Below are 25541 nucleotides of genomic sequence, written 5' to 3' on the forward strand. Positions count from 1 at the left end.
CGCAGCACTTCCGGCGTGCCGTCCGCTGCGCGGCCCGGCCTGGTGATGTGAGCGCGGCTCGGCGCCGGAGACTTCTCCTTGCGTGAGTGCCGGCACTGGGGCCTGTAGACGGCAGGTGGGTCGGGGGAATCACCCGCAGATCCAGAGCCGGCTGTGGGACGGGGGGCGGCCGCCGCGTTCTCCGGACGCTCGGAATCGACCCGAGCAGCCGCGGCCCGGCCCGGCCCGGCCCTCCTGCCTGAGCGGGCGTCGGAAACTCGGCCTGCGGCGGGTTCTTCCGCGCTCAGAGCCGTGAGACCGTTGCCCTGCGGTGGCCGCCCGTGCAGCGGAAGCCGGGAGTTCTCGCTGTGACCGCCTGCGGGTGGGTGTCCTCCTTGGAGGCCGGCGGCTCTTTGTTAGGGCTGCACAAAAAGCTCGTTGGTATGCATTTCTTTCCTTTTCCGTGCTCACGGACAGCGGGGAAAGCTGTCGTTACGCTTCCTAGAAACGATGTGAAAAACATTCCGAGGGAGGGTTTTCGTTGTGGTGGATGCGCGGTACCGCGCGGTGTGTCTGCAAACAAGCCGGTGGGCTCTCTGCTGGGACAGGAATGGCACTAAGCATGCTGCTCCCACGCTGAGCTCCTGCATGCTCGATGCCAGAAGTGTGTCTGCAAAGACTGTGTGTTGCTCTGTTTGTGTTACAGAGAGCCTCAGCAGTGAGCTGCACGGCTTTGACGGACAGTACTGGTGTGGGATTTGGGGTTCATCAGTTTGGAACAAAGCCAAAGGAGAGTTCCTCATTCCCCCACCTGTCCCAGGGTGGATTTTTTTCTGTGCCTCATCTGTGGTGCTTTTAGGGGTTTAAATGATTCAAATCATTGCATAGGTGGTTTTGATAACGGTATTTATGAGTTAATCTTTATGGAACTTAAATGGGGGAATGTCCAATCTAAATTTAGATTTAGAGAGCTTTTCAAAGGCTCTATGTGCACATTACATTGGCACTGTGCCGGAGGAGTCTCTTAATCTGAATTATTCCCCACATATTTCCTCTGACTTCTACACTTAGAGTACCAGGTGTACCACAGACAGATTCTTTCCAACTTTGTACAAGAGTGATTTTTGCAGCTCTGTTTTTGTACACTTACTGTAACGTACGAAACGGAAAGCCCTTGGCTTTAATTCCAAATATGTGATGGTCAGTTTGAGGAAGAAAAGGATGATCGCCATAGTGAGGCTCCTAGTGGCTGGGAAACTGCACTTATCACCTGGTTGGGTTAAAATCCCTATTTGTAGCCATGTGTAAGGATCTCAGTTCAGTAAACGTTTTGAAGTGCTTGTTTGGTAAACCTGTATTCATATTGCTGTTTTAAATGTTTTATTAATGTACTGTGAGGCTCTGTTAAATGGGAATTTAAGAACAGGGAGTGCTGGGAGGGTGCACAGCATCTGCCTTTAGCAGCATCTTTTCCTGGTGTGCAACCTGCAGTTTAAGGGCCCCGTTTGCTGTTATGCAGCCTGCAGATGTGTGCATGGTGTCTGTGGGACTGCAGTAGGCTTTACTGGAAGCAGTGATGCTGGGCCTTTGAGGGACTGAATCCCAGGATGAGATTTTCAGCCTGTTCACCTTGTTCCTGATGTTCATGAGCTGCATGCTGGCAGGACATCCTGCCTCGCTCCTGTTTGCAAGGAGCTTTCAGAAGGAGTCACAGGAGGGAGGATCTGTGGATGTGAGAGGCTCAGCTACCTTGGGCCTTTGGACAGAGTAAAGCATGCTGAGTGCTTTGCCAGTGGGGTGTTGAGGGCATCCCGTACTCCAAAACTGAAGGCAGCTGTTGCTGCTTCAGTCAGATGGTTTCAGGGAGAGCTGCTCTATTTGCTCTGTCTGTGTTACCCACTAGCATGGCATTTGGGAGGTTTGTTACATAATCAACTTTCTATTTGAATAATTCATATGCACACGTTGCTGAAACGTAAAAATTCCTGGTGGAGACTGGTGTTCTGTTGTTTTTTTGTGTGTTACATCATGGAGGGACTGGGTTTTGATGAATCTGCATGTTTTCAGCCAGTATAAATCAATGCTCATGTTAACAGCCTCAAATTTAGCTAGAAGTTCAGTTGTCTCTTTAGGCAAGAATCTCATATCAAGTTAGGATATGTCCTGACCAAGAACCTGGTTGAATTGAAGCTTGATTTTTTTATTTTTTATTTTTTTAATTTATTTTTAGCTCCCTGAGCATTAAAGACTCAATTATAACTCAGTCTGGTTCAGTGAAAGCTGCATTCTGAAGGCTCTGAAAAGCAGTTGTGCTACGTGGCTGAAAAAGGGAGTGGATGAGTGAAGATCTGCATCAAGAGCACTTTAATAAAACATACTGTTTTGTTCCATAAGAGATTTCAATATGCAAGCTGTGTAATGCAGAGCAGAGAGTGGGAGAAGAAGTGTTTGGATTCTTGTGCAAACGTAGCAAAGAAGTTTCAGCATCTTTTTCTTAGTAAGATATGACAGCTAGCTTTGTAAATGCCACTTGATTGCATTAATCCATGATTTGTTTATAGAGCACGCGGTCTTTACAGTGATCCTTCTTTCTTAATGCTTTGTAGCATTGTATATTAAAAGCTGTGCTTTGATCATCATTATGAATTTGGATCATGAGGCGTCTCTCAGTACCTGTCATCTTTTCTGCTGGTCTCTCCTAGTGCACAGCAACTGATTTGATTGCCTTAATATGCACCCAGTGAAGTCTGCTCCTTTCTGTAGTTGCGTTCTCTGAGACTTTCTTATTCCTTGACAGAGCTGTGAAAAGGTCCCTTTAGAGGAAGACCTAAAGTGCATCATCTCTGTTCTTGTTCTGTTTGAATGGAGCATTTTGGTTGGGAACATGTACCTGTCGTTGTGTTAGGCCTCGTTCAGAGGGTGAGTTAACCTCTGGTGTCTTTCAGTACTGCTCTTTACAAGCAGTACACAGGATGGTTTCAGTGTTTGCAGGCTTTCTTTTCCTCCTTCCATTGGGTTACGCTATTTTGATTCTGGTTATGCAGTTTTCAGTCATTCAGGAGTCCAGGCTCTAATCTTTCTTCTGAACTGAGTTGTACAGGGAGCAGGCTTCAGCTAGCACTAAAACATCACTCAGAGATGAATGCTTACTGTAGGCACCTCTGATTTGAAACTGGGAGCACTAATCGGTGACTTTTGTCCTCCTACTCTGGCTAAGGGCTGCTGCAAGCAGTCTTTGCTGTAGCACCGTGTCCTTTTTACTGTTCACAGTTCTGCAAGCACATTTGCTGGCTGCTCTTTGCTGCACTGTTGCTTGCTGTGCACGTTCAGTGGTCATGGCCTCACTGACGTCTTCTTTCTTACAGGGAGTGGATCTCCAATGTCCTGCCATGGATGATGATAGCCAGGATGAACTGATAAACAAGAATGCCGCACTAGGCAAGGGCAGAAGGCAAAGTCTAGCATTCCTCAGTGAAACAGGTAAATGCAGCCTCTCTATGCATGCACATTTCTAGTTCTAGGGCTGAGAATGCCCTTTCTTAACCTTCAAAAAAAGTGAAGGTATATTTGTGACCATTTGTTTCTTTTTTTCCAAGGAAGTTTTGTTTTACTTTCTAAATGCCCGTGTCTCAGACTGCTGTCTTACTTCTGTTAAGTTCCTCAGATCTCCTTACTTTGACACTGCTGAGAAGGTCACTGAGGAAATCTGGGTTCTCACTTTTTTATATAACATCCCAAGCAGGGATTCTGGTGTGTCCTTCACTGTTCTGCCCATCCACATGTCAAATAGATACTTGCCCTTTTTTCTCCTTAAGAAAGCAATGGTGGAAACAGTTGTGAGTCAGAAGGTGATACTGGAAGTGAGGAGGAAGAAGATGACACTGAGGAAGAGGGAGGTGAGGAGGACAAGGAAGAAAGTGAAGATGAAGAATTAGAAGGTATGTGCATAACAAATACATTTTTTTCAATAATTGGAAGAAGAGTGGGATGAAAGATTTTCTTCCAGACAGTAACCATGAAATGTAAATCTGCAGATGTTGCTGTGTTAGGGTATTGGCCAGTGCCTCCAGTAATAAATAAATAAGTGATATTCCCCTGTATCTAGGTTTGTGAAGTGTTTATATGTTTGAGAACAACCCACTGGCCAAAATGATGTAATTGCAATCAGCAGGAATGACTAACAGTTGAGGGGTTCCCAGGGTGAGTCGAAAAAGATTGGAGTTACAGCAGTGGCTCATCTTTTTTCCACTTACAAAAAGTATGCTTGGTTCAGTTTGCTTTGGAGCTTTAAAATGAATATTGTGATAGGGAATTTTGGGAATAAATTATGATTCCTCTTAAGGCTTGGCAGGAGGGAGGAAGGTGACTTAATTTTTCTTAAGTAACATCCCCATTCACTTATTAAGCTTATTAATTTGACTGAAAACCTGGAGTGTGGATGCATATGCTTCTGAATCTGCTTCACTCAAATTATCATTTGGATAGATAGAAACTGTTTTTCATTGTGTCTTGAAGCTAACTTGGGTACAGTTTTCCAAGTTACTAATTGAACAGTCTGGTTCTGGAAAGTTGATGCTAGGTTCCAGGAAGCTTTATTAGTTCATCTTTTAGAATAATCATGTTTTCAATCAGGAAAAATTCATAGAAAACACAAGGGCTGTACATTTTGTTGTTGGTGGTTTTTTTAAGCTTTTTACATAACTTCTCATTCTTGAAAATGGCTACTTCCCAGGTTTTAGGGAAAGACACGTCTGTATTTTGTACTAAACATGAAAACACCTCTGTGATGTCTGAGTGTCTAAAATGAGTTTCACTCAAACTCAAATTTATTTAAGCAGTCTCCAGCTAGATATCCTAATTCCTTTGATTGCTATTTATTTGTGAAATCTTTACCTGTTCCACAGGTAAGTATAAATTGCTGCTGCTTGTTCTCTGGAGTGTCTGTTAACCAGAAGAAATGTTGGATGTGTGATAATTGTGCTTTTAACTTCCATGGTATCCTGAAGCATCCTCCTCTCTCGGTATTGTGTTCATCCCTTGTTTTTCTGTTGCCTGTCCTTCTAACATCTTGCAAGACTAGTGATGTTGCAAGGCTTTTTTTTTTTTTTTTTCCTTCTAGAGTAATATATTCCTTTTTAGTGGTGGGATTTAGGGAGGAAAAAAAGAATAGAAAGCAGCAGAAACCTTGAGCTGGAAGAGCTGTACTTTGTCCTTGACTTACTTGGAATTCTCTAGAGTAATATTCCCCACCCTGCCCTAGCTGAAGCCCCACAGCATGTGAAAGCTGTTTTTTGTCTCTCACTTTTTAAGACTGTGAAGATGATGATGAAGAGGAAGAAGAGGAAGAAGCTGAGGCTGCTGTGGAGGGAATGGCCAGTCCTCTCAAATTAAAGCCACACATGAATGGAGTGAACATCTCCTCTGATGAGGATGGTGAAAACTGCCCTATTTGCCTCAACACGTTTAGGGATCAGGCTGTAGGGACTCCTGAGAACTGTTCCCATTACTTCTGCTTGGACTGCATAGTGGAGTGGTCAAAGGTGAGCTGTTTTGTACTTCATTTCCTGCATCTTTCTGATGTGTTCTGATCTCTGATTATATTTTCTGCTTCAGTGAGAACAGATCATGTAATGTTTATATTTGCTTTCTTGAGCTTTTTCCACATAGGTTACTGCTTTACTTGTTAGGATTCAGAGTTGTGAAGCATGGATCTGTTTCTTGCACCCATCCTGATATGTTCTGTTCTCTGAAAGCTGCCATGCCATGAGCAAGTGCATTTCTAGACATCTAAAAGTCTTGGTCTTAAATCAAGACATCAGTAGTATTGGTTTTCTGTGTTTATAGCTGTATATATAGCTCATTAAATTCTGAGCTGTGAGGATCAGAGTTTGTTGCAACAGTGAACACTTATACAAAGGATAGGTATAGAGGATGACTAAATGAGCAGTTTGCTATGAATTCAGTCTTTTTCAGTCAAAGTTACATGCCACCTGTTGTAGATTCAGTAATCAAAGTCCAATAATTTTGATAATTCAGACTTATTTAAATGGGCTTGCAAGTAATTTTGAGTAATTGCTCATTCTTCTGGAAAAAATAGTGTCCTAAAATGTAAACTGTGTTTCAAGGCCATGTTTGGAAGAACTGTGATGTTCCTTTAGCAATTGAATGCTGATTAAATGACTTCAATTCTATTAATAAAAGCTTTGCTGAAAGTTCATATTTTCTCTGTTACAACAGTGTGTTTGTAAACCAGATAAGTTAAATTTAAGTGCTTAAAATGCTTACTACGTTCATTTAATGCTTATTATATAAATAATTGAAAACTTGCTTTCTAGAAATTGATTCAAGACTTCTTTATTAATTGCGTGGTGAAAATGGTTGTTTTTTTGTTGTTTGTTTTTTAATTATGTCTAGAATGCAAACTCTTGTCCAGTGGATCGAATCCTCTTTAAGTACATCAGCATTCGGGCACATTTTGGTGGTAAAGTCTTAAAAAAGGTAAGCTTTCTATTCTGGTAAACCAAAAAAGGGGTATATTGCCACTAAACAGCTGTTCAAAGTCTTACCTTTTCAGCATGTCTGATACTTGGCAGCTGGATGAATTCTTTCCTATTTTGAGATTGCCTTTTAAGGAGCTGTTATAGGTTTGGGTTTTTTTCCTGTTTAATCACATTTCCTACATTGTTATGTGTGGAAGCTTGGTGTTGGCTTTGAAAGAAAAAAGGATTGTTTGCATAACTGCATTTTTTGTATGATGGATGTTTGACTCTAAGGCGCTCTGCATCCATAAACCACTTTGCATAGGGAAGGTGCCCAGCATAGTGCAAGTACTGCTGTAATACAGATAAGATCAATGTAGGTTAATCATGATTGATCTGTTCTTTATGGCTTCCTACCAGTTCTGTTGTGTAGCAGTTGGCTTTGTAAGGGGAGAGAGAAGCCTGCAGTCAAACTCTTACAGGCACAGGTTGAGTCTGGTGATGGTTACTTACCATGAGGAATACTGAGGAGCTGTCATTGCCTTATTATTAATCAATATCTGAAACATATTGGTATTTAGAGGACATCCTTACTCTCATTTGTTTTCTCTTTGGATTCTTTTTTTCTTTGTTTGAGTACTTTTGATCTTATTCAGGAGTTTTGACTTCTTAAAATAGTTTTCTGTGATTGTCAGTGTCTGACAATAGACAGTTCAATGGATCTCTACTAGTGTTTGCTGTGTTCAGTGATCTTAATTGAAGGTTCAAGTGTGCAGCAGCCATTTTGCTGAATTCATTTGTAGATTTTGCTGGTGTTACTGCTGGTGTGACAGCAGATATTAGAAGTGGCATGTTCTGCATTTCATATGAATTTCTCTTTTATTTAGATTCCTGTTGAGAACACAAAAACTCAGGATAGTGAAGGAGAGGATGATCCAACCTTTTGTGAAGTATGTGGCAGAAGTGACCGAGAGGATCGCCTGCTGCTGTGCGATGGCTGTGATGCAGGGTAAGATGCACTGAAATGAATACAGCACCTGTGTGGCTGCAGAAAGTACTGCAGGGCTAGCTAGTGTTGGGTCAGCAGGCACCATCTGCTCGTTGGATTGCCCCTTGCTGCTCTCCTCAGCCTTGTCCTGTGGCCAGACTTACATCTGTATATTTAGCACAGACATCCCCATGACGTGATGCATCCTTCCCTGGCTGTGTAGTTGTAGAAAGAGCAGGTTTTCTGCATGGATGATGTAGGTGTGTTCTCCTGTTTTGATGTCTGCAGTCAACTGGTTGAAGATACTTGTGTTCACCCATGCAATGCATGGGTGCATGAGGGAATGAACACCTACATCATTTATGCCTCCTTAAGGGAGTACCTGGCTTGTTCCTGTTCACTAGGCTTTAATGCTATGTGTAAGAACTCAAGATAGACAGTTTGCATTACGTTTTGATGTCCTTTCTTTGTAGCCACAGCTATTAAATTATTATGTTCTTCTTGCTGTGTCTACCTGACAGAGGTTTGAGTGTGATTTTGAATCTATGATCTTCTGCTAGAGTTTAAATTTAAACACTGTTTGAATCAGTCTTGCAGCATTGTCAGTTTGATGTCAGAAGTCAGTGATGGAATAAAATGAGATACTTGTTTGAATGAATAGGTAAAATAAGCTCTTAAAAATCTTTTTTGCTGAGCTTACTAGATAGCCTGTGGGAGGTAAATGAGCAGCTGTATTCTCTCTGTGGGCTTTTTTGTGTTGCTACGGGATATGATTAGAGCATCAGGTGAATGCTCCTTCCCTTTTCTTTGTCCTGTGGCAATTGCAGTGTGAGCAAGTGAGTTTTGGCATGGGAGGTGAAGCAGAGAACTTCATTCTTTATGCTTTGAGATTTGGCATCGTGCTAGATCAGAAGTAATATGATGTTTTCCTGTTCTAGAAAAAATGCTTAGAAATGCTGCTAATTGAAGCTGAAGCTCTTACTTGAAGCCTATGCCTCACAGTGTTCCTTGGCTAAGGATCTTGGTCTCAGCACTTAGTTTTCATGGGAGGCATTTCATTTATTGGGAAGTCTTTTCAGCAGCGTAATTTGAACACGAGTTGCTTCAGATCTTTTGTGCTATTGATGTGTGTTGCTTTGTGTGTTTTTTACTGCCTGAAAACAGAATTGAACAAATTATGCGATCAAAGTTGGGTAATGTTAAGAGGCTTTCCTGGACACCTTCCCTTTAAGTGGTTGACAAGGCTAGTTACTCAGCATGTTGGGTAGAGAACAATTCAAAATGCCTGAGGGAGCATCCCACTCTCTTATTTCCCTTTTGAGATTTGTTGAGGATGAGCACAGTCCTCTGTAAGACAGCATTTCAGAGTCCAGTGGTTAGCCTCCATTCTGCAAGTGGCAGTGTGGAGCCATGCAACTGAGCAGCTATTTCACGTGGTTATAGAGGAATTCTTATCACTAGTTGTTTTCTTAATCAGCCGAGATGTATGTAGAATTGAATGCATTTATTCAACCTAAGGCATTGCAGATGACCTGTGGCTAGTTATGCAAAGTAAAACGTTCAAGAAAATATCAGTGATAATACCACACTGGTTCTCAGGAAATTGATGCTGTTTCCAGATTGTCTTGTCACCGATTCAATGACTTCTTTCCTTTCTCTTCACTATGTCCAGTTTGGGCTTTGATTGCACATTTGTTACAGTCTGTGTTCAAATGGCAAGTAATATTCTGCATGGTAAGGGAAAGACTCTTTTCTGAATGTTTTTGAGCCTTAAGTGCTCAGAACGCAGTCTGGAATTAAAGACCATCATGCAACTAGCAGTAATGTTGTTTCTCTGGAGATTGATAGGAGCAGATATGTGGACCACAGTATCAAGTTGGGGAAATAGTTTCTGCACTTAGGATTATTGCCTTATGTGGGATGTGGGTAGACATTAAAAAGCTCTTGTCCTTTGGTAAGGAGCACGTTGTTTGATTTGGTTATTCATTTATTTTCTTTTTCAAGGTATCATATGGAATGCCTTAATCCACCTCTGAGTGAAGTCCCTGTAGATGAATGGTTCTGTCCAGCCTGTGTTCCCATGGGTGTCGATGCTTCTGCAGGTAAGGATTTTGGCGTTGTTCATTAAAAGTGTTTTCCTCCTGATTTAAATGCTGTGAGGCATGTGGCCTTTTGAAGTCATGTTTAACTCCTGGGTTGATGCATTTGAAAATAATTGTTAGGCATTCTGTCCTTGAAACTCTTGACTGAATCATAGAATGGCCTGGGTTGAAAAGGACCACAATGATCACCTAGTCTCAACCCCCTGCTATGTGCAGGGTCACCACCCGCCAGACCAGGCTGCCCAGAGCCACATCCAGCCTGGCTTTGAATGCCTCCAGGGATTGAGAAAGAGTTCTGGTAATAACTGTAGATGAAAATCTTAAGAAACTCCACATACTGTACATTATAAGCAGTCTTCAACTTTCCTGAGGCTAGCCCTGGGCTTCGGTATGGTTGTGTTGTATTACACTGAAAGTAATTTATTAACACTCTGACCCGAGATTGCTAAAGTAACAGTGCTTTCTGACACTTAGAAAATCTTGTTTCTCTGTAACAACCCGCAGCAGTGTTGGTGTTGTCTGTGTTCATTTCTCTTTGAGAAGATCACATCCATGTTTGAAGGCAATTGATTTAGGAAAGGAAACGCAAACTTTTTTTTTTTTGTCCAAAGTTCTGGAAATGCTTTCACCTGTAGGAAGAAAAGTGACCTGGACATCTTTTCTTTCAAGATACAGATCATGTGAGTGAAGAAGAGGTTGCTGCACTCATGGCTGATGTTACTCCTACCACTAGCAGGCTACGTCCTCATGTCCGAACCCGAGCTATAGCCAGGACTCGGCAGAGTGAGCGAGTTAGGGCAACAGTGAATAGAAACCGAATCACAACTGCACAGCAAATTCAGGTACTTACAGATATTTGCTCCTGAGCTTCTGGAAGGATTTTGTGCAAGAGCTGACATAAGTCCCTACGTTAAGTAGCTGATCTATCTGAGCGTTGACTGTCCATAGCAAAATAGTCAGGAGCTGTGGAGTGTTGGGAGGGGGTGGTTTTTATGTTTGTTTCAGATTTGTCATCAAAATCACTATAATAGGAGGAGAGAACTTTTGTAGCAAAACCCAAATTATCTGAATTGGAGCTCTAAACACAGTCTGAAGTAGGTGCCTTTGGTTTTTATCATATCCATGAAAGGAGAGGAGGGTTAGGGACATTCTAGGGATATGATTGGCATGAGTATGGCCAATGGCAGCTATTCAGAAAAACCTCTTTCCAACCGAAGAACTGATGCTTCAGAATGCATACGAGTATGTGTAGAGAAGAAGAGGAATTTGAAACTTTGAAGGAGCAGCCCTTGCTTATCACAAGGAAGTGGTGCTCTGAAGATGAACTCACACCTACCATTTCAGTGAGTTTTCTGAAGAGGGAAATTGAAATGCTGCTGCTAGTGGTACTGCCTCTGCCTCTGGGCACATTTACCTGAGTATTAAAGAAGGAGGACTTTAAGATGGGGAACACATACTGCTTTGACTTTCGGTATTTGCTCATCGTGCTTTGTTTGATGAACCAAAGGTCTGTTCAGTGGACTTGGAAGTTCTTCTGTGCAGCTGTACACTCTTTGCAGAGTCACTGTTAGGATAGAAAAGACCTGTAGTGATGAAGGAGTTGGAAGGGCAAGGTCAGGTTCTCCTTCATGTAGTAATCAGTAGGTGAGAAAAGTGACATAAGTGCTTTACTGGCATTTTAGTTTTTCATGTTTCTCATTTGAATCTCAAATTGCATTTGTAACCAACTTGCTGCTGATCTTAAGCTGCCTGTATCATGTATCTTCTAATCTTGCACGCAGCACGTGCCAAGGTACCTCATGTCCTCTCTGCTGGATGAAACAATTGAGGCAGTTGTAGCAGGCTTAAACACAGCCATCTACCAACGTCCTCTTACCCTGCAAGCTCCTGCTAGACAGAAGAGAAAAACAGGTAAGAGCATCAGGAGGCTTCTATGGCTTCCATCTGCAAGAATAAAATTTGAGAGGAAAGGAGCTCGAATCATACAAAATACTTTAGAGCAGCTGTATGCTATCACACCTGTGCACGTAAATACATGACTTTTTATTCAAAAGCATCATTTAAAATCTAATGATTTCACTTCTTCTGTTTTATGCAGTGCAGCACACTGTAGATCACTTTGAGCTGCTTTGTATACTACGAGAATATGAGAAGGAGAGTATAGGGAACAATGCAGCACCAGCACTTAGCCAGATACTTGGTTGTCTTATGTCCCATCAGGTAGGAGGAGGAAAGCAGCAGGCAAGAAAAGAACTCAGACAAAATCTTCTGCTGGGAAGAAAACATCGGGGACACAGGTGAAGAGACGCAAGCGTTTGATGAAGAAGAGAAGAGGAAAAAAGATAAGAGTAAGATCACGTGTGAGTTTCTGCCAGTATCAGGATCCACTGACTTTCTGCCACTTAATTTATAAAAGCATTATTAGATGGTATTAAATGTAAAAATACCGTCTTGTAGTGGTAGTGGGTAGATTTTTCTTTTTTTCTAATGGAAATATCTGTAGAATGTGTACTTCCGAAAAGTGGTTTGACCTAGAAATGAATTGCAACTTCTAAGCAGGCCTGCTGGATTAGCTGACAAATCCTGGTACCTGAACTGTAGGGATCGTGCTGAAGGATGTCCCACAGGCTTTGTGTTGTGCTCTTGCCATAAAGCTCTAGAGTTTCATCAGTATTCATGCAAGCTCAGTTAAATTTTCACCACCCGTCCTTTTTAACAAGCTATGGATACTTGTGTCAATGTTGCTGCAAATCCAATTAGTCAGATATAAGGGCTCTCTAAATCCCTTTCAGTTGTGGTTGGTGTCCTGATAGGAATTACACTGGGTACTCTGACAACTCGACTGTTGTCCTCAGCCATCTTAGTGGGAATTTACATCCTATGTACAGAGCTGACGATTTTCAGTGACAGTCTTGTAGAAATTTAACCTGTCTGGTCACTGAAGTTAATACGTGAAGTGAAATCTAGGCCATGGTTAGATGTTCCACAAAGTTTTTGAAAGCAAATGGATGGATGTCGTTTCTATTGATGGTGGTAACCTGGTCACTGTGCTTTGGCTAAGTGAAGAATTTGTACCTGCCTTGAACATACAAATAACCTGTCTTTGCATCTGTGCAGGTAAAAAACGAGGTTACTGCTCGCTCCCGCATTGCAAGAACGCTTGGTCTTAGTAAACCTGTGCGTGGGGCCTCACTTCCTTCCATGCACAAACCAACGGAGCCCTCACTTGGTCTGATGAGAGCAGATATTGGTGCAGCTTCTCTGTCTGTGTTTGGAGACCCGTATGAATTGGATCCTTATGAAGGGTAAGACTTCCTGAGTGTATGAGACTGTAATCCAAAGATAATTTTACAAGTCTTGAGTTGTTTGTACATATGCAGGGATGTGTTTGTATCTTCATGAATGTTTGAAACCTGGGATATTTTGAGACTTTTAACAGTTCGAGTACTGGGTTATATTTTGGAGAAGAGCTTGTGACTTTGTGCAAAGAGTGTAAATGTCACATCTGAAAATAGCTTTGGATACACAGTTTATAATAATGTAATGCTGTACTTGTTCTTTCTTCCCTCCTTGGCCAAGTTGCTGAGCTCTTAAAGAATCAGCCTTCTTAAAACAGGTTTACTGAAATGGTAAGCCTCATGAAAATCTTTTGTAAGATCTTCAGACTCCAGCCTTTGAGTAATATCACAGGAGTCAGGTGCTAATAATTCTTAGTTTATTCAAATATAACAGCATTTTTGTTATTCAGAGAACAGTAAATTCATGTAGAATTAGGTAGAGCTGTGAAATTTTTGATGCTGCTTCTTTCCTGTTCCTTTCTCCAGGTGCTTTAAATTCTGGAGAAATCTTAGTATACCATAATTTGTATCAGTCTTAAGCTCTGGATTTTGGAAGTTACCAAATTTCCTACTGAGCAAACCTTTTTGTCAGTCCTTTGGAAAGAAACTATGCATCTAATACTTTAAAATTAAACACCTACGTTTGAATCTTTCTTTTGTTAGGCAGTTCTGCTTAGCAACGGAAAAGAGATGGCACAGGTCTTTATGTATCATAATAAAACAGCTAATACTCTCTTGGCACATGCGTTGTAATGGTGTTGTCCAGTTCATCCATTTGGCAGTAATTTGGAGGTTTGTATATGTTCAATCTACCCACAGTAATGAAGAGGTTCCAGCAAATCCAGATTCACCGCTGAGTGCCAAGAGGAGAGTTCTCTCCCAGTCAGCATTGAGGTCTCACTGTCCTGTAGCTAGACCTGTTTCTGTGGGACTTCCCAGGTAAAATTCCATCAAGTGTTTCTTCTGTTTTGTTCTTTTTAATTGTGCCACGAGTCAACAAGTGATCATTCTGATCTAACATTTTTCTTACCATGTGTATTTTGAAAAATGCATAGACAATGCACATGGGTAAATAAATAACCACAGCATTTTACACAAAAATTACTCTTTATATATCGAAGGCCCCACATGTATTTTTGTGTAATAGCACTTACAGCTCTTAACTTTCCCACTGAAATTTCAAATTGATATTTTCACCCTGGTCTCTCTCTTACTTTGAAGTTTAGGTGTAAAACAATTGCTCCCTTATTTAAGAGGGCAGAGGAAATGAGTTGCACGTCCAAAGGAGAGAATAGGAGAGAATGAGGGATGTACTTGCATCACCCATTTCCTATGCTGTTTGTTGGAACTCAGAAAACTGGAAGAACCTGTTTGAACCTGCAATTCAACAGGTTCTATTAAATTGTTCTGCTCTGCTTTGCTGTCTGACTGGTGTTTTATTTCCTCTACGTGTGTACGTGCGTGCACACATGTGCATGAGTCTCCCACTACTAGCCCCAATGGGGTTTCGAGACTGGGGCAAGGAATGCAGTGCAGAAAGATAGGGCAAAAGGAGCAGGAGCATGACAGGAAGAAAAGGGTTGAGGAAAACATCTGGAAACATATCAGCTGAGTCACAGAAAACTGCAAATCTGGGGCAGTTGGAGACTGGGAGAAAAGGAAGCTCATCCTAAATGGTTAAATGTTATAAGAGGTTTACATGGCTGTCTTCTAATCCATCTGACTTAAAGCAAAGATTTGTTCCTTGAGATTAAGATTGTATATTTCTATGATAGCTTGAAGTACTTCTCTTTTTTCTTTATCTTTGAGAGACTGAATTCTTTGACTTTCTTTATCTTTGAGAGACTGAACATGAGCCAGCAGTGCGCTCTGGCAGCTCGAAAGGCAAATGGGATCCTGGGCTCCATCAGGAGAGGGGTGGCCAGCAGGGACAGGGAGGTGATTGTCCCTCTCTACTCGGCTCTTGTGAGGCCCCATCTGGAGTACTGTGTCCAGGTGTGGAGCCCTCAGTACAAGAAAGACATTGAGATTTTGGAAAGGGTCCAGAGGAGGGCGACTAAGATGATCAGGGGGCTGGAGCACCTCCCCTATGAGGACAGGCTGAGGGAGTTGGGCTTGTTCAGCCTGGAGAAGAGAAGGCTGCGGGGTGACCTCATTGCAGCCTATCAATACCTGAAGGGAACCTACACCCAGGAGGGGAGTAAACTCTTCAAAAGGGCTGATAACGGCAGGACTAGGGGAAACGGTTTTAAGTTGAAGGAGGGAAGATTTAGGTTGGATGTTAGGGGGAAGTTCTTTACTAGGAGAGTGGTTAGGCCCTGGAACGGGCTGCCCAGGGAGGTTGTGGATGCCCCGTCCTTGGACGTGTTTAAGGCCAGGTTGGACAGGGTCCTGGGCAACCTGATCTGAATGTGTATGTTTGGTGGCCCTGCTAGGCAGGGGGGTTGGAACTACATGATCCTTGGGGTCCCTTCCAACCCGGGTGATTCTGTGATTCTGTGATTCTTTCCCATCTCTGTCCTGCAGAAAGCCTTCCAGGTAGCTTTGCGTGTCCTCTGGGGTAGTTTAAGTAGCACATTGCTTAGAAGGTAAAAATGTTTAGCTGAAATCCAATTTTTCCAAAGGTTTGATTTGCCTGAACTACAGTGAGTTTCTTTTTTGTCTTTTTTCTTTTTTTTTTTTAATCTTAAATAATAAACAAACAGCAAACCAAACATACCAGCAAACCACTGTAAGCACTCAAACCTTTTAAGTCCTTGAAGACAGGCTTAAATAAAATGAATCCAATAAAAATAGTAAAATCATGTTTCAAATCCAGAGGAGTTACAGTTAAAACTATATTCTTAAGATGGTGTATGCACAAAGAGTGGTGTTATCCCATGTGTGGGAGCAGTGCTGGTTTTCAGTGCAATTCTTTGCTATGCTCCTAGCTACCCTACCAGTAGGCATCTATGTGTATTTTCCTAACTGATGGCAGACACCGATATAAGCTGCATAAAGTTTGTGGGTTTTTTTTACACAGTAGTGTAGGTTTGAGGAGTATGCTTCTAATCCTGTTTTGGTGGGAAGAGACAGCTGGGATGGAAGTATCTCTGTGAAGTGCTGAACAGTGGCTTGTGCTTCACGAATACATCTTGAATGCTCTAAAAGTTAAATCATGATGCGTAACATGTAAAAACCATCATCCTTAAATAAGATTAGAAGTATTTGCTTAACAGAGGTCTGTGTTACGATTACATGCTTCCTATCTGGTGGTATTCCTGTGGGGATACTCCTTTTTGTCATAGAGATGGGAGCTGAATTACTCTAGTGAAGCCAAAGCTATAAGTGAACTTCTCTGGCTGACCTCTGTTTATGCCCTTGATTTTGGTTTCTTTTTAATGTAATGTGTGTGTATAGAACAAGTGCTGTAAGAGTAAAGGAAATGTAACCCCTCTGAAACATGCAGAAGCAGTGTACCTGCCTTGAGTCCTGATCAAGAAGCAGAAGCTGCTCCTGTGCCTGATCTGTTGGGTAGTATCCTGTCTGGACAAAGCATCCTCATGATGAGTAGTTCTGATGTGGTTATCAACAGAGATGGTTCTCTGACAGCAAAGAAAGCAGGTAAGAGTTTGGCACTTGATATTATAATTAGCCTGTTTGTTTTATCCCTGTCTGCCCTGATCTTATTTGAAAAGTGCATGCTGTGTAGTCTTTATGCTTTGTACTAAAAAGTAGAGAATTGGGTAGACCAGAGCAATCTTAGTACCCTGATCTTCTGTCGTTGGTGATGCCATGCCTGCAAACTATCCTTCAGTTCAAAGGGCATGATGAGGGCATTGGCAAGAAGTTTGTCTTCAGAAGTATAGAATACATGCTCTGCAGCTGTGTTTTTCATTGGCATGCTGTTCTTTAGAAATACTATACAAATTGAATCTGAGAGCATTATTCTTAAGATTACTACTGATAATGTCCTCTGCTACAGTCACTTTTATCAATCAGCAATTGCAGGATGATTAACACAGATGTAGTTCCATCTGCAGAGCAGAATAATTTGTTTCCTGAATATTAGCTGTTACCTCAAGGATGCCACTGTCTGACATTAAACCTTTATCATCTGACCTAATCAGACTACCTTTTTCCTACGTGATATGTCTGCAAGCTAAAGTGGAACTTAGAATGATTAGTTCCATATTTATTTTCATGTCAGGGAAAAATTGTGAAATGTGCCCTGGAAAACTTAATTGTTTGCTTGTATGCCATAGCTCCACTTCACAGAAAATCAGTAAAAGACTCACGAGTGGATGACGGTTCAGGACATAACCCCCAGCTGAGTACAGTGCACTCAGGGACCATGACAGGCAGCTCCATTTCTGGACCTTCTGTTTCTTCGGGGCTGAATACTCACTCTAGACCCACCTCATCAAGCTTATTTTCATCACCTTCACCGAACAGGACTGAGCCTGCAGCAAACCCAGCACAGACTACATCAGAAAAAGCAACTGTAAAATCGGAGTACTCAGTGACACCCAAGGTTGTTCAGACTACTCACAGCTTAGCTAGCCTGAACAGGCATGGCTCCAAGCCAGATGAAATGCCCAGATTTAATGGAAACTCTAAAGACTTTTCACGTACCCATTCATCTTCAAAGCCCCTGTGCTGTAACTTGAATTCTGGCTCAAAAGCTGTAACTGTGAGGCAACCATTGAAGCCACCTCCCAGAAGAATTGACATATTTGAGCTTCCCAGGATACCAAAGATTAAAAAGGAAACCAGCAGCAAGCAGGTGGATTCAGAACCCACAGGAAGCCAAAGCTGTGACATTCCCAGCTCCTGTATAACCCAGCTGACTGGCAAAGAGAGCACTAATCAGCTGGGGAAGGGTAGCAGGATGGAAAGTCAGAAGTCAAATGCCAGGGAAACTCAGCAACAAACACGTACAAGCGGGGTATCTTTTTCTACCAACGCAGGCATGTATAGCAGCTCTTCACTACTGGGCACTTCAAGAAGCAAAGGCTCAAGTTCTTTTGAGAGTTTTAAAATCAATATTCCTGGGAACACAGGACATTCCAGCAGACTGTCTAACCCAGGATTCTGTAACACCTTCCGCCCTGTGGATGAAAAGGTGCAGCAGAAAGAGAGTCCTTCAGCTCTTTTCTCAGTTAAGAAGAAGCAAGTCAAAAGTGAGATATATGATCCCTTTGAGCCAACTGGGTCAGACTCAAGTTCAACAAGCAGCAGTCCGGAAAGGTTTGGCTCGGGGATCCCGCTAACGAATATTACCAGGACGATTTCCATTGAAAATCCAAAAGTTCAAACATTTCAAACTGTTCGTCGTTTTACCCCTTACATGGTAGAAAATATCTTTGGATCTGGGGCTGAATCTGATGTACCATCTAGTAATACAGAATCTCATGATGATGTGCCAGTAGAAAGTAGAATTGTAGAACAGATTTCTGATGCAGAGGAACGAGACAATATGGATGAGGAAGACTTTCTGAGCAGTCCTTGCACTTCATCTGTTGTTAAGCAAGTTTCAAATGCAGAGCACTTAAAGGAGGAAGGTAGGGAGGGTCCCGATGTGTTCTTCAATGCTGAAGAATTAATTAGATCTAATATTAATGTGAAACTAGAACCAGATAGTTCATCAAAGAGTGATGGGCAGCAGAAGGTCCAGAAGGCGGAGCAAACAGAGCGGCGATCACGTTCCAGATCCTGTTCAAACTCCAGTTCCCGAAGCAGGAAGAAGGCTAAAAGGAAAAAGGCACTCGTCAAAGAGCGGAAGAGATCCCGATCAGGGTCTAGGGGCAGAGCACATTCAAGGGACCGAAGCTCCAGATCTACCTCTTGGTCAGGTGGAGAAGAGAGCAGTAAAATACACACGTTGAAATCCAAGAGCAGGAGGTCTTCTACTGACCGTTCCAGCAGTCACGAACGATCTAAAAAAAAGAAAATGAAGGATAAAACTAAGGATAAAAAGGCAAAATCTTCTTGGTCTAGGGAGAGAAAGAAATCTAGGTCGCGTTCAGGTAGTCCTGGAAGTAATTCTGAGTTTTATGAAAATAGGAAGAAGAAAAGACGGTCTCGGTCAAGGTCGAGACGGAGGGGTCGTTCCCGATCAAATAGTATTGAGAGGACAAAGAGGCGGAAACACAGGAGAGACAAAAGCTACGAGAGGTATGATAAAGACAGTAGCTTGAGGTCAAGAGACAGAAAGAGATCAAGATCCAGGTCTCGGGAGAAGAGAAAGTGGAGGTCTCGGTCTCGGTCTGCATCTCGATCGCAAGAGCACAAAAGCAGCAAATCGAAAGAAAAAAGACCACGATCGAGATCGCGTTCTAGGGAAAGAAAACGTAAATCAAAGGAAACCTCGCTTCCTCCTCCACCAGAAAAAGAGCAAAGGCCTCCAGCTGAAAACGTACCCAGCTGTCCAGAGCAATCTCATTCCTTCAAACAAGAGCCGAAGGATGAGCTGGTCCTAGAACAGCTTTCCGTAACCATCCAACCAGATGTCAAACTTGAAGAAATGCAGACTGAGACCCCAGTTCAGCAGAGCGAGGCCCAAGAAACTGCAAAGGCAGAGGCCACCTGTGAGGTGGTGGCGAGTGAAATTGCGTTCCCTGTGCCAGAGATCACAAACGTTTGTGTTCCTATTGGTAATGTGGATTCTTTTGCTGAAACAGAATTAATGAATACGAGTGATCCAGGACTGCTCGGTAGCTGTAGTAATACAAACCTTGAGATTACTGTTAAAATAGAAAATACTGCGTTATGTCCACCTCTGATGGAACCATCTCCAAAGAAGGAGGTTACAGTGCATGCTCAGACCGAGGCTGTGCCAGTTCAAAGCTCCTCTCAAACAGCAGATTGCGTGAGAGAAGTTAAAGATGAGTGCCTTGTGTCCAATGAGAAGACCAGTAATTTCAGTCAGCCTGAACTGGAGGTGGTATCTCAGGGTCCTGTGTTGAAATCTAAAGCACCTGTCAAGAGAGTTACTTGGAATCTTCAAGAAGAAGAAAGTGGTGTGATGTCTGCTGGAAGAGCGCCAAGTAAGTCTCTTGAGAAAGCAAACAGCAGTCGAAGCAGGCAGTGTAAGGCTTAGGGTGGGGGTGCCTGTTGTCTGAACTGGGATGATCCTGTGGTTCTCAGTCCTGGAAGCCTTGTATTTTATGCTTGTTCAATAACAAAGTGAGTCATGCTAATGAATTGGAGAGGACATGCTGTCACTTCCAGAGCTCGTCTAGCTGGTGGCAGCTAGGTTGGCTTTGAACCATATACTGCAACCTGATCTCTGAACTGACAGTCTATGCTTTTTATAGATAACTGGAATGATTTTCCCTCAGAATTTAAGACTTTTCAAAACAGAGTAGTGTTGCACGTCTCTAGCTCGCTCCTGTGAGCTGCGATAAGCCAGAGCTGCTAAGAACAGTCTGACTTGGCTGCCTGTGCTGAGTGTATTGACAAAGCTGTGTGGTTCTCGTGGAAACCCACTAAAAAGCAATTGCACAAGTGGATGATAAGTCCTCTATTATCAGAAGCTTTAAAATGTTAATGATTGCTAAACAAAGTCCTTTATAGACAGCCTTGTTGTTAGATCCTTCATTGGTTTTGGTGGCGTTCTGGGGTGTTTTTTGTTTAATGTACAATTGCTTTGAATCTTTGACCCATGAGGTTTATTTTGTTCTCTCTTTATTTTTTGTTTTTTATTTTTCCCTTCTCTTGGGAATCCAGGGATGCCGTTTTACAAACTTCAGCGAGCAAAAGAAGGGGTCTGGAAAGCAGAGGACTTGAACCAAACATTAAATCAGGTGCAGTTAAATGAGCCTCCTCCAACCAATTATATGATTCCTGAGCCTATGTTTCCTGATCTAGATTCCTCTCAGGTTGGTTCCTATTCTGACAGCCAAGTGTCATGGAAGGCATCCCACCTCATCTGTGCCCTCGTTGTGCAACACCCTCCACTCATGGCAGAGTTGGCCTTCCTCTGTGCATAGTGCATTTCATAAAGCCCATACTCCTCAGCAATCCTCTAATCACTTTATCTTTTAGGTGGCTGTTACAATTGAAGAAGCAAGTTTTCCTTTCATTCTGCACTGTATGTGCAACTTGTGTTTTCAGCACTTGCTTCATCAATGGTTATCTTGTTTGAGAAGCTGTCAGCATCTTGCTGATCGTAATCAGGCTGTAGAATTGGCCTGTTGGCATTAGTCTGTGCCATCAGTCTCTACGCTCTCCATCAGTGACACAGATTGGGGCTCTTACTAGTTCCTGGTGCACAGAGGGGAGGACTGTAGCTTTCCTGATTTAAACTAATATTTTCCTGCCTATTTCAGTGGATAAAAGGTACTCTGACAATCCTCATCTGATGCTCCCTCTTGTGAATACATGCATTAATGAAATTGTATCTGGTTCACAGGTGTACTGTCAAAATATACCTTTGACACCACCTCTGCCCTCAAGCCTCCCCCCCTACGCACCTGTCAGCCAGCCCACAGTTCAGTTCATCATGCAGGGCAGCCTCCCTGCACTGGGCTGTGTGGCAGGCCAGAGCCTGACTCCGGAGCCAGGCAGCCTGGCTACTGCATCTGAACCAGGAATTCAAGCTGCTTCTGTTGGAAATGAAGAAGAAAAAATCAAAGCACCAAAACCCGAAGTGGATAAAACGAAGAATGAGGAAGTGAGTGAATGCTACCAAGTTGCAAATGCATAACTAGAATTGCACGTGCAACCTGCAGTCCTGTTAATTGAAACATTAGCCATTATTTAGAAATTAGAAGCAGTACACAAATGAGCTGTTTATTTGAATTTAGTTCATAACTCTTAGAAAACCTTGACTTTAAAACATCTCATACATTCTCACGGTGCTTGAATGCATGAATGTTTGGAAGTCACTCTCAGAAAACCAGAATGTCCAGGCTTCTCCAAACACCTGTTTATTTGGGTTTTTTTTCCTTCTCTCCCTCAGTTTTGAAGTAAACATCAATATGGAGAGGTAGGACTGTATCCTGCTGCTAATCAGCACTAAAAATGCAGAGATAGTAAAATACTCTGGAGATTTTGCAAGTGCTACTCCTTTGCTGCCAGGTTTTGGATTTGCTGTACAGACGATCTGCTCTAAGCTCTCAGTAGATGTTAGCATAAAAACAGTTACTTTGCCAGATGTTTTATTTTCTACTATAACGTTAAACTGGTGAAATGATGTCCCCCACTGAACGTTCATTTCCGAGCAGCAGTTTTTAGGAATTGGATCTTACAGAGTAAGTTTTGATGCCGTCTCTTCTCCTTAATTTGTAGGCAACTTTGTAATTTTTAGAGCACTTGCAGAGATACCTGAGGCTTTCTCTGTGTGGCTGTGGCTTGCTGCTTTTAGATTCTGTCCCTATTTTGATGGACAGATGTTTACTTCAGAGCTTCCAGAAGGGAAGAAGGAGATGAAGATTAGCAAGTGATGTTATGTTCACTTGTTAACAGCACATTTTCTGGGACAGAATAGTGTTACACAAAGCAAGGATTCCTCGTAGCATGAAGTTGTTTCAAGATTTTTAAAGCAGATCCTTTCAAACTGGTTCTTACGTGGTTTTTTGAAAGGTGAAATGAGTATTTTCATTTATGCACTTCTGCATAAGAAAGTAGAGAAAAGTAGATTCGGAAAGTGCTTGCATGCTAACACATGGTAACAAACTTTTCTTTGTTGCACAGTACATGAAGAAGCTTCACATGCAGGAAAGGGCTGTAGAAGAAGTGAAACTTGCTATCAAACCCTTTTACCAGAAGAGGGAGATTACAAAGGAGGAGTACAAGAACATTCTTCGAAAAGCCGTGCAGAAGGTAAGGTGGCAGCAAAGGGGAGGAGCTGAGCAGTTAATGAAACAGGTGGTGGCCTATCAATTGCACCTGCAAGCTTCAGTCATTGTGCTTAATTAATGTGTGTGATTAAAATAGCAGATCTTTGGACTCTGACATGGTCTCCATGGTCTCGTGAAACACATTAGTTGCTTTAAGCAAGGCTGAGCAGTGCCATTGAGAGTTATCAGACTGTTGCTTTTATAAGTTGTTTTCAGAGGCGTGGATCAGGTGCCTTCAGCTGCCTCGGCTGAAATGTTACACGGCCCGTATTTTGAGTGGAAAAGGTTAAACCTCCTTCATTAAAAACTTCCTCCACATTTGTCAAGCTGCTTCTCCTAGGGTTAAGAAATAGTTTGTTGATTCCTTGGGCACCTGTGATGTCCCTGAACTTTAGAAGAGGGCTTAGCTGTTTGGCTGACATTAACTTTTGCCTCAAAACTTAGTGCTGACTGGACTGTGGTTTGGAAAAAAAGTACCTTATCACTAGAAAAATGCATGTTGTCTTGTGAAAGCAATTAACGTTGAGGTCGTTAAATGATACCCTGCAGAACTGTTTTCTCTCTGCCCTGCCTTCCTGATATCGCTGGAAAATTGTCGTAAATCAAAATTCCTGAGATAATGACTGCAGTTCTGCATCTTCTCCTCCATGGCGTGTATGAAACACAGATCCAGTTTGCAGAAAAACTGAGCAAAACCAGTTGCTGACGAAGTCACTGAATGCTTGTCTGAACAATGGTTAAGTTTTGAGTTCTCTAGGAGAAAGGGAGCAGATGCTACATGCCTTAGAATGGGTCCTCAAAATTGGCACGTTCTTTGTCTGAGCATTCCTTCCCCTTAAAATCTCCCCCCCCCCCCCCCAAAAAAAAAAGGGGAAATTAACACTGTGTATTGTGTGGAATTTGCTGGACTATGGCAGTGCAGTTTGGTATGTTAAATAGAAACCACAGGAAGGCCCTGCAATAGAAATGACTAATTCTGCCTGTGGAGACACTTTTGCACTCAGTTAGTGCTCAGTAGATAAGTGCTGGGGCAATTTCTGCAGTGCTTAAAGTAAAACATTACCAGTGAGCACTGCTCCACCTATTGCAGTGGCAGAGGTGTGAAAGCACAGCAGCGTCCAGCTCTTGGAGCTGGATATTACTTGTGTAGTAGAGGCAAGCTAGGGTTACAGGGCAGCTCTGATTTTGAGAACTTCTTACCTAGTCTTTGGCCGAGCATAACGACTGTGTTGGTGTTCTAATACACTTGTGGGTGCAGTCATACATGTTTCTGTGGAAGTCATTAGCTTGGGCTGTTGTGCCAGGCTGTTCTGACAGTTGGATAAATCTGCTCAGTACGTTTCATTGTAACGGAGCAGAGGCTGAACTTTAAGACAGACCATGAATTGCAGCAGTTATCATGGATAGGAGTTTGATATGACGTGCTTGAGTGCATTTAGACCAAGATATGTTGTACATCTTACAAATAACTACAGAGGATAGACCTACCCTGATGCTGGCTGGGAACTTAATTATCCTTGTTGAGTTGTCTGCTTTACATGCCCTGGTATGAGGCTCTAGGGCCTTTGCAGGAGTTGGTTCTTCTGGGAAGCTTAGGGTTTCTGATCACTTGTCTTCCTGAGCTGTCGTGATACCTTTCACTGACTGAATGCCTTGTCTAATCCCTCATAGATCTGCCACAGCAAAAGTGGAGAGATCAACCCTGTGAAGGTAGCTAACCTGGTGAAGGCATATGTGGAAAAATACAAACATATGAGGAAGCATAAGAAGGCTGATGTTGAAGATACTCGTGAAGTGGAAAACTGAGAGCAAGCTTGCAGCTGATGTGACTTGATTTGAACTTATTTTGGCTGAGAACATTGTTCCAGAAGGAAAAACAGATCTGCAGTAACATCTCATCAAAAACCGATTGCAGAGAAGCAAGTTTATGATAGGATTTATCTGCTGAACCTGCTTTTGAATTGTTTCCATATGGGAATGAGCTTGGAGTTTTGTTTTGTTTTGTTTTTTTTTTATTACCTATAGATGTAGAACTCAATAACAATCAAATGCCTCAGACCAGCAGAGTAATTCCAGGAGAAACAAAGAAGAGATTTGTGTTTAGGACTCCCGGATTGCTACAGTTTTCAGGGTTACTTTGATCACGTTTTTGGGGCTGTGCACCTGTCTTGCTAAAAGTTTGAAACTGGACACCACTTTTCATATACAGTATATTGAGAGTTATATACTGTTTCCCTTGTGTTTATTTATCGAAATATGGATTGTCTTTAGGAATTTCTGATTTAATACTTGAAATGTGGTATTTTTAGCCTGCTCGATGGTGAGCGAAGCTTTACTCGCTCTGTCGTCTGGGGATTGCAGAAATGAGCTAACCTTTATAAATTGACTTCAGAAACACTGCTCGAGGCGTGGTGTTGATTTTCACTCTGTTGGAAGTATCTCGTTAGTGAAAAGTTTAATTTTGGGGAGGGACATTATGTTGCACTTCTGTAAATAATGCACTGATGGCTGGTTTTATGTCTGCCTTTCAGGAAAAAAATGAAACAAAAAGCAAACGTTGTGAATTTTCAGTAACAAGCTTGAGGAACAAGAGTGAACTGATGTACAAAGCAGAAATGTGACAGAATTTATAAAGTTATTTTGAATGGTTTTAGTCCTATAGCAGGTGTCATTTGTTTGCCTCTTTCTCTGGCCATTCTGTATAAACATGCACACATTAGGAGTACTCTGTTTCTTGAGGATTGGAGTGGGATAAGTGATTGTTCCTCCTAGGAAGGAGGAGGAGGACTGCTTTTCTTCTCAAGAAGCAGGAGATCTTGCATGTGTAATAA

General features: G+C 42.3%; 1 protein-coding gene across 3 annotated transcripts; it reads left to right on the plus strand.

Annotated features, from left to right (window-relative positions):
• On the plus strand, positions 1–25369 carry PHRF1 (PHD and ring finger domains 1). Of its 3 annotated transcripts, none has more exons than XM_042884503.1 (18): positions 1–82; positions 3345–3459; positions 3795–3917; positions 5290–5519; positions 6394–6477; positions 7346–7467; positions 9451–9548; positions 10218–10390; positions 11330–11459; positions 11769–11908; positions 12666–12853; positions 13706–13825; positions 16335–16489; positions 17131–19914; positions 20597–20673; positions 21282–21542; positions 22565–22693; positions 24382–25369. In XM_042884503.1, the coding sequence occupies exons 2-18, from the start codon at positions 3369–3371 to the stop codon at positions 24514–24516; spliced, it is 5040 nt and encodes a 1679-aa protein (XP_042740437.1). In that variant the 5' UTR covers positions 1–82; positions 3345–3368; the 3' UTR covers positions 24517–25369. The 3 variants fall into 3 exon arrangements, with proteins under 3 accessions (XP_042740437.1, XP_042740436.1, XP_042740438.1); XM_042884502.1 differs by having other exon boundaries at positions 2–115; XM_042884504.1 differs by having other exon boundaries at positions 2–115; positions 11769–11896.
• Positions 25370–25541: the final 172 nt, after the last annotated feature.

Source organism: Lagopus leucura, unplaced genomic scaffold (genome assembly GCF_019238085.1).
Source record: "Lagopus leucura isolate 7727_CA_CO unplaced genomic scaffold, USGS_WTPT01 Super-Scaffold_100044, whole genome shotgun sequence".
Classification (NCBI taxonomy): domain Eukaryota; kingdom Metazoa; phylum Chordata; class Aves; order Galliformes; family Phasianidae; genus Lagopus; species Lagopus leucura.

Coding starts and splice junctions, on each gene's coding strand:
- PHRF1 (XM_042884503.1), top strand. CDS start 3,369: ATGGATGATGATAGCCAGGATGAACTGATAAACAAGAATGCCGCACTA. Junction 7,468..9,450: donor TGCGATGGCTGTGATGCAGG/GTAAGATGCACT, acceptor TTCTTTTTCAAG/GTATCATATGGAATGCCTTA. Junction 10,391..11,329: donor CAACTGCACAGCAAATTCAG/GTACTTACAGAT, acceptor TCTTGCACGCAG/CACGTGCCAAGGTACCTCAT.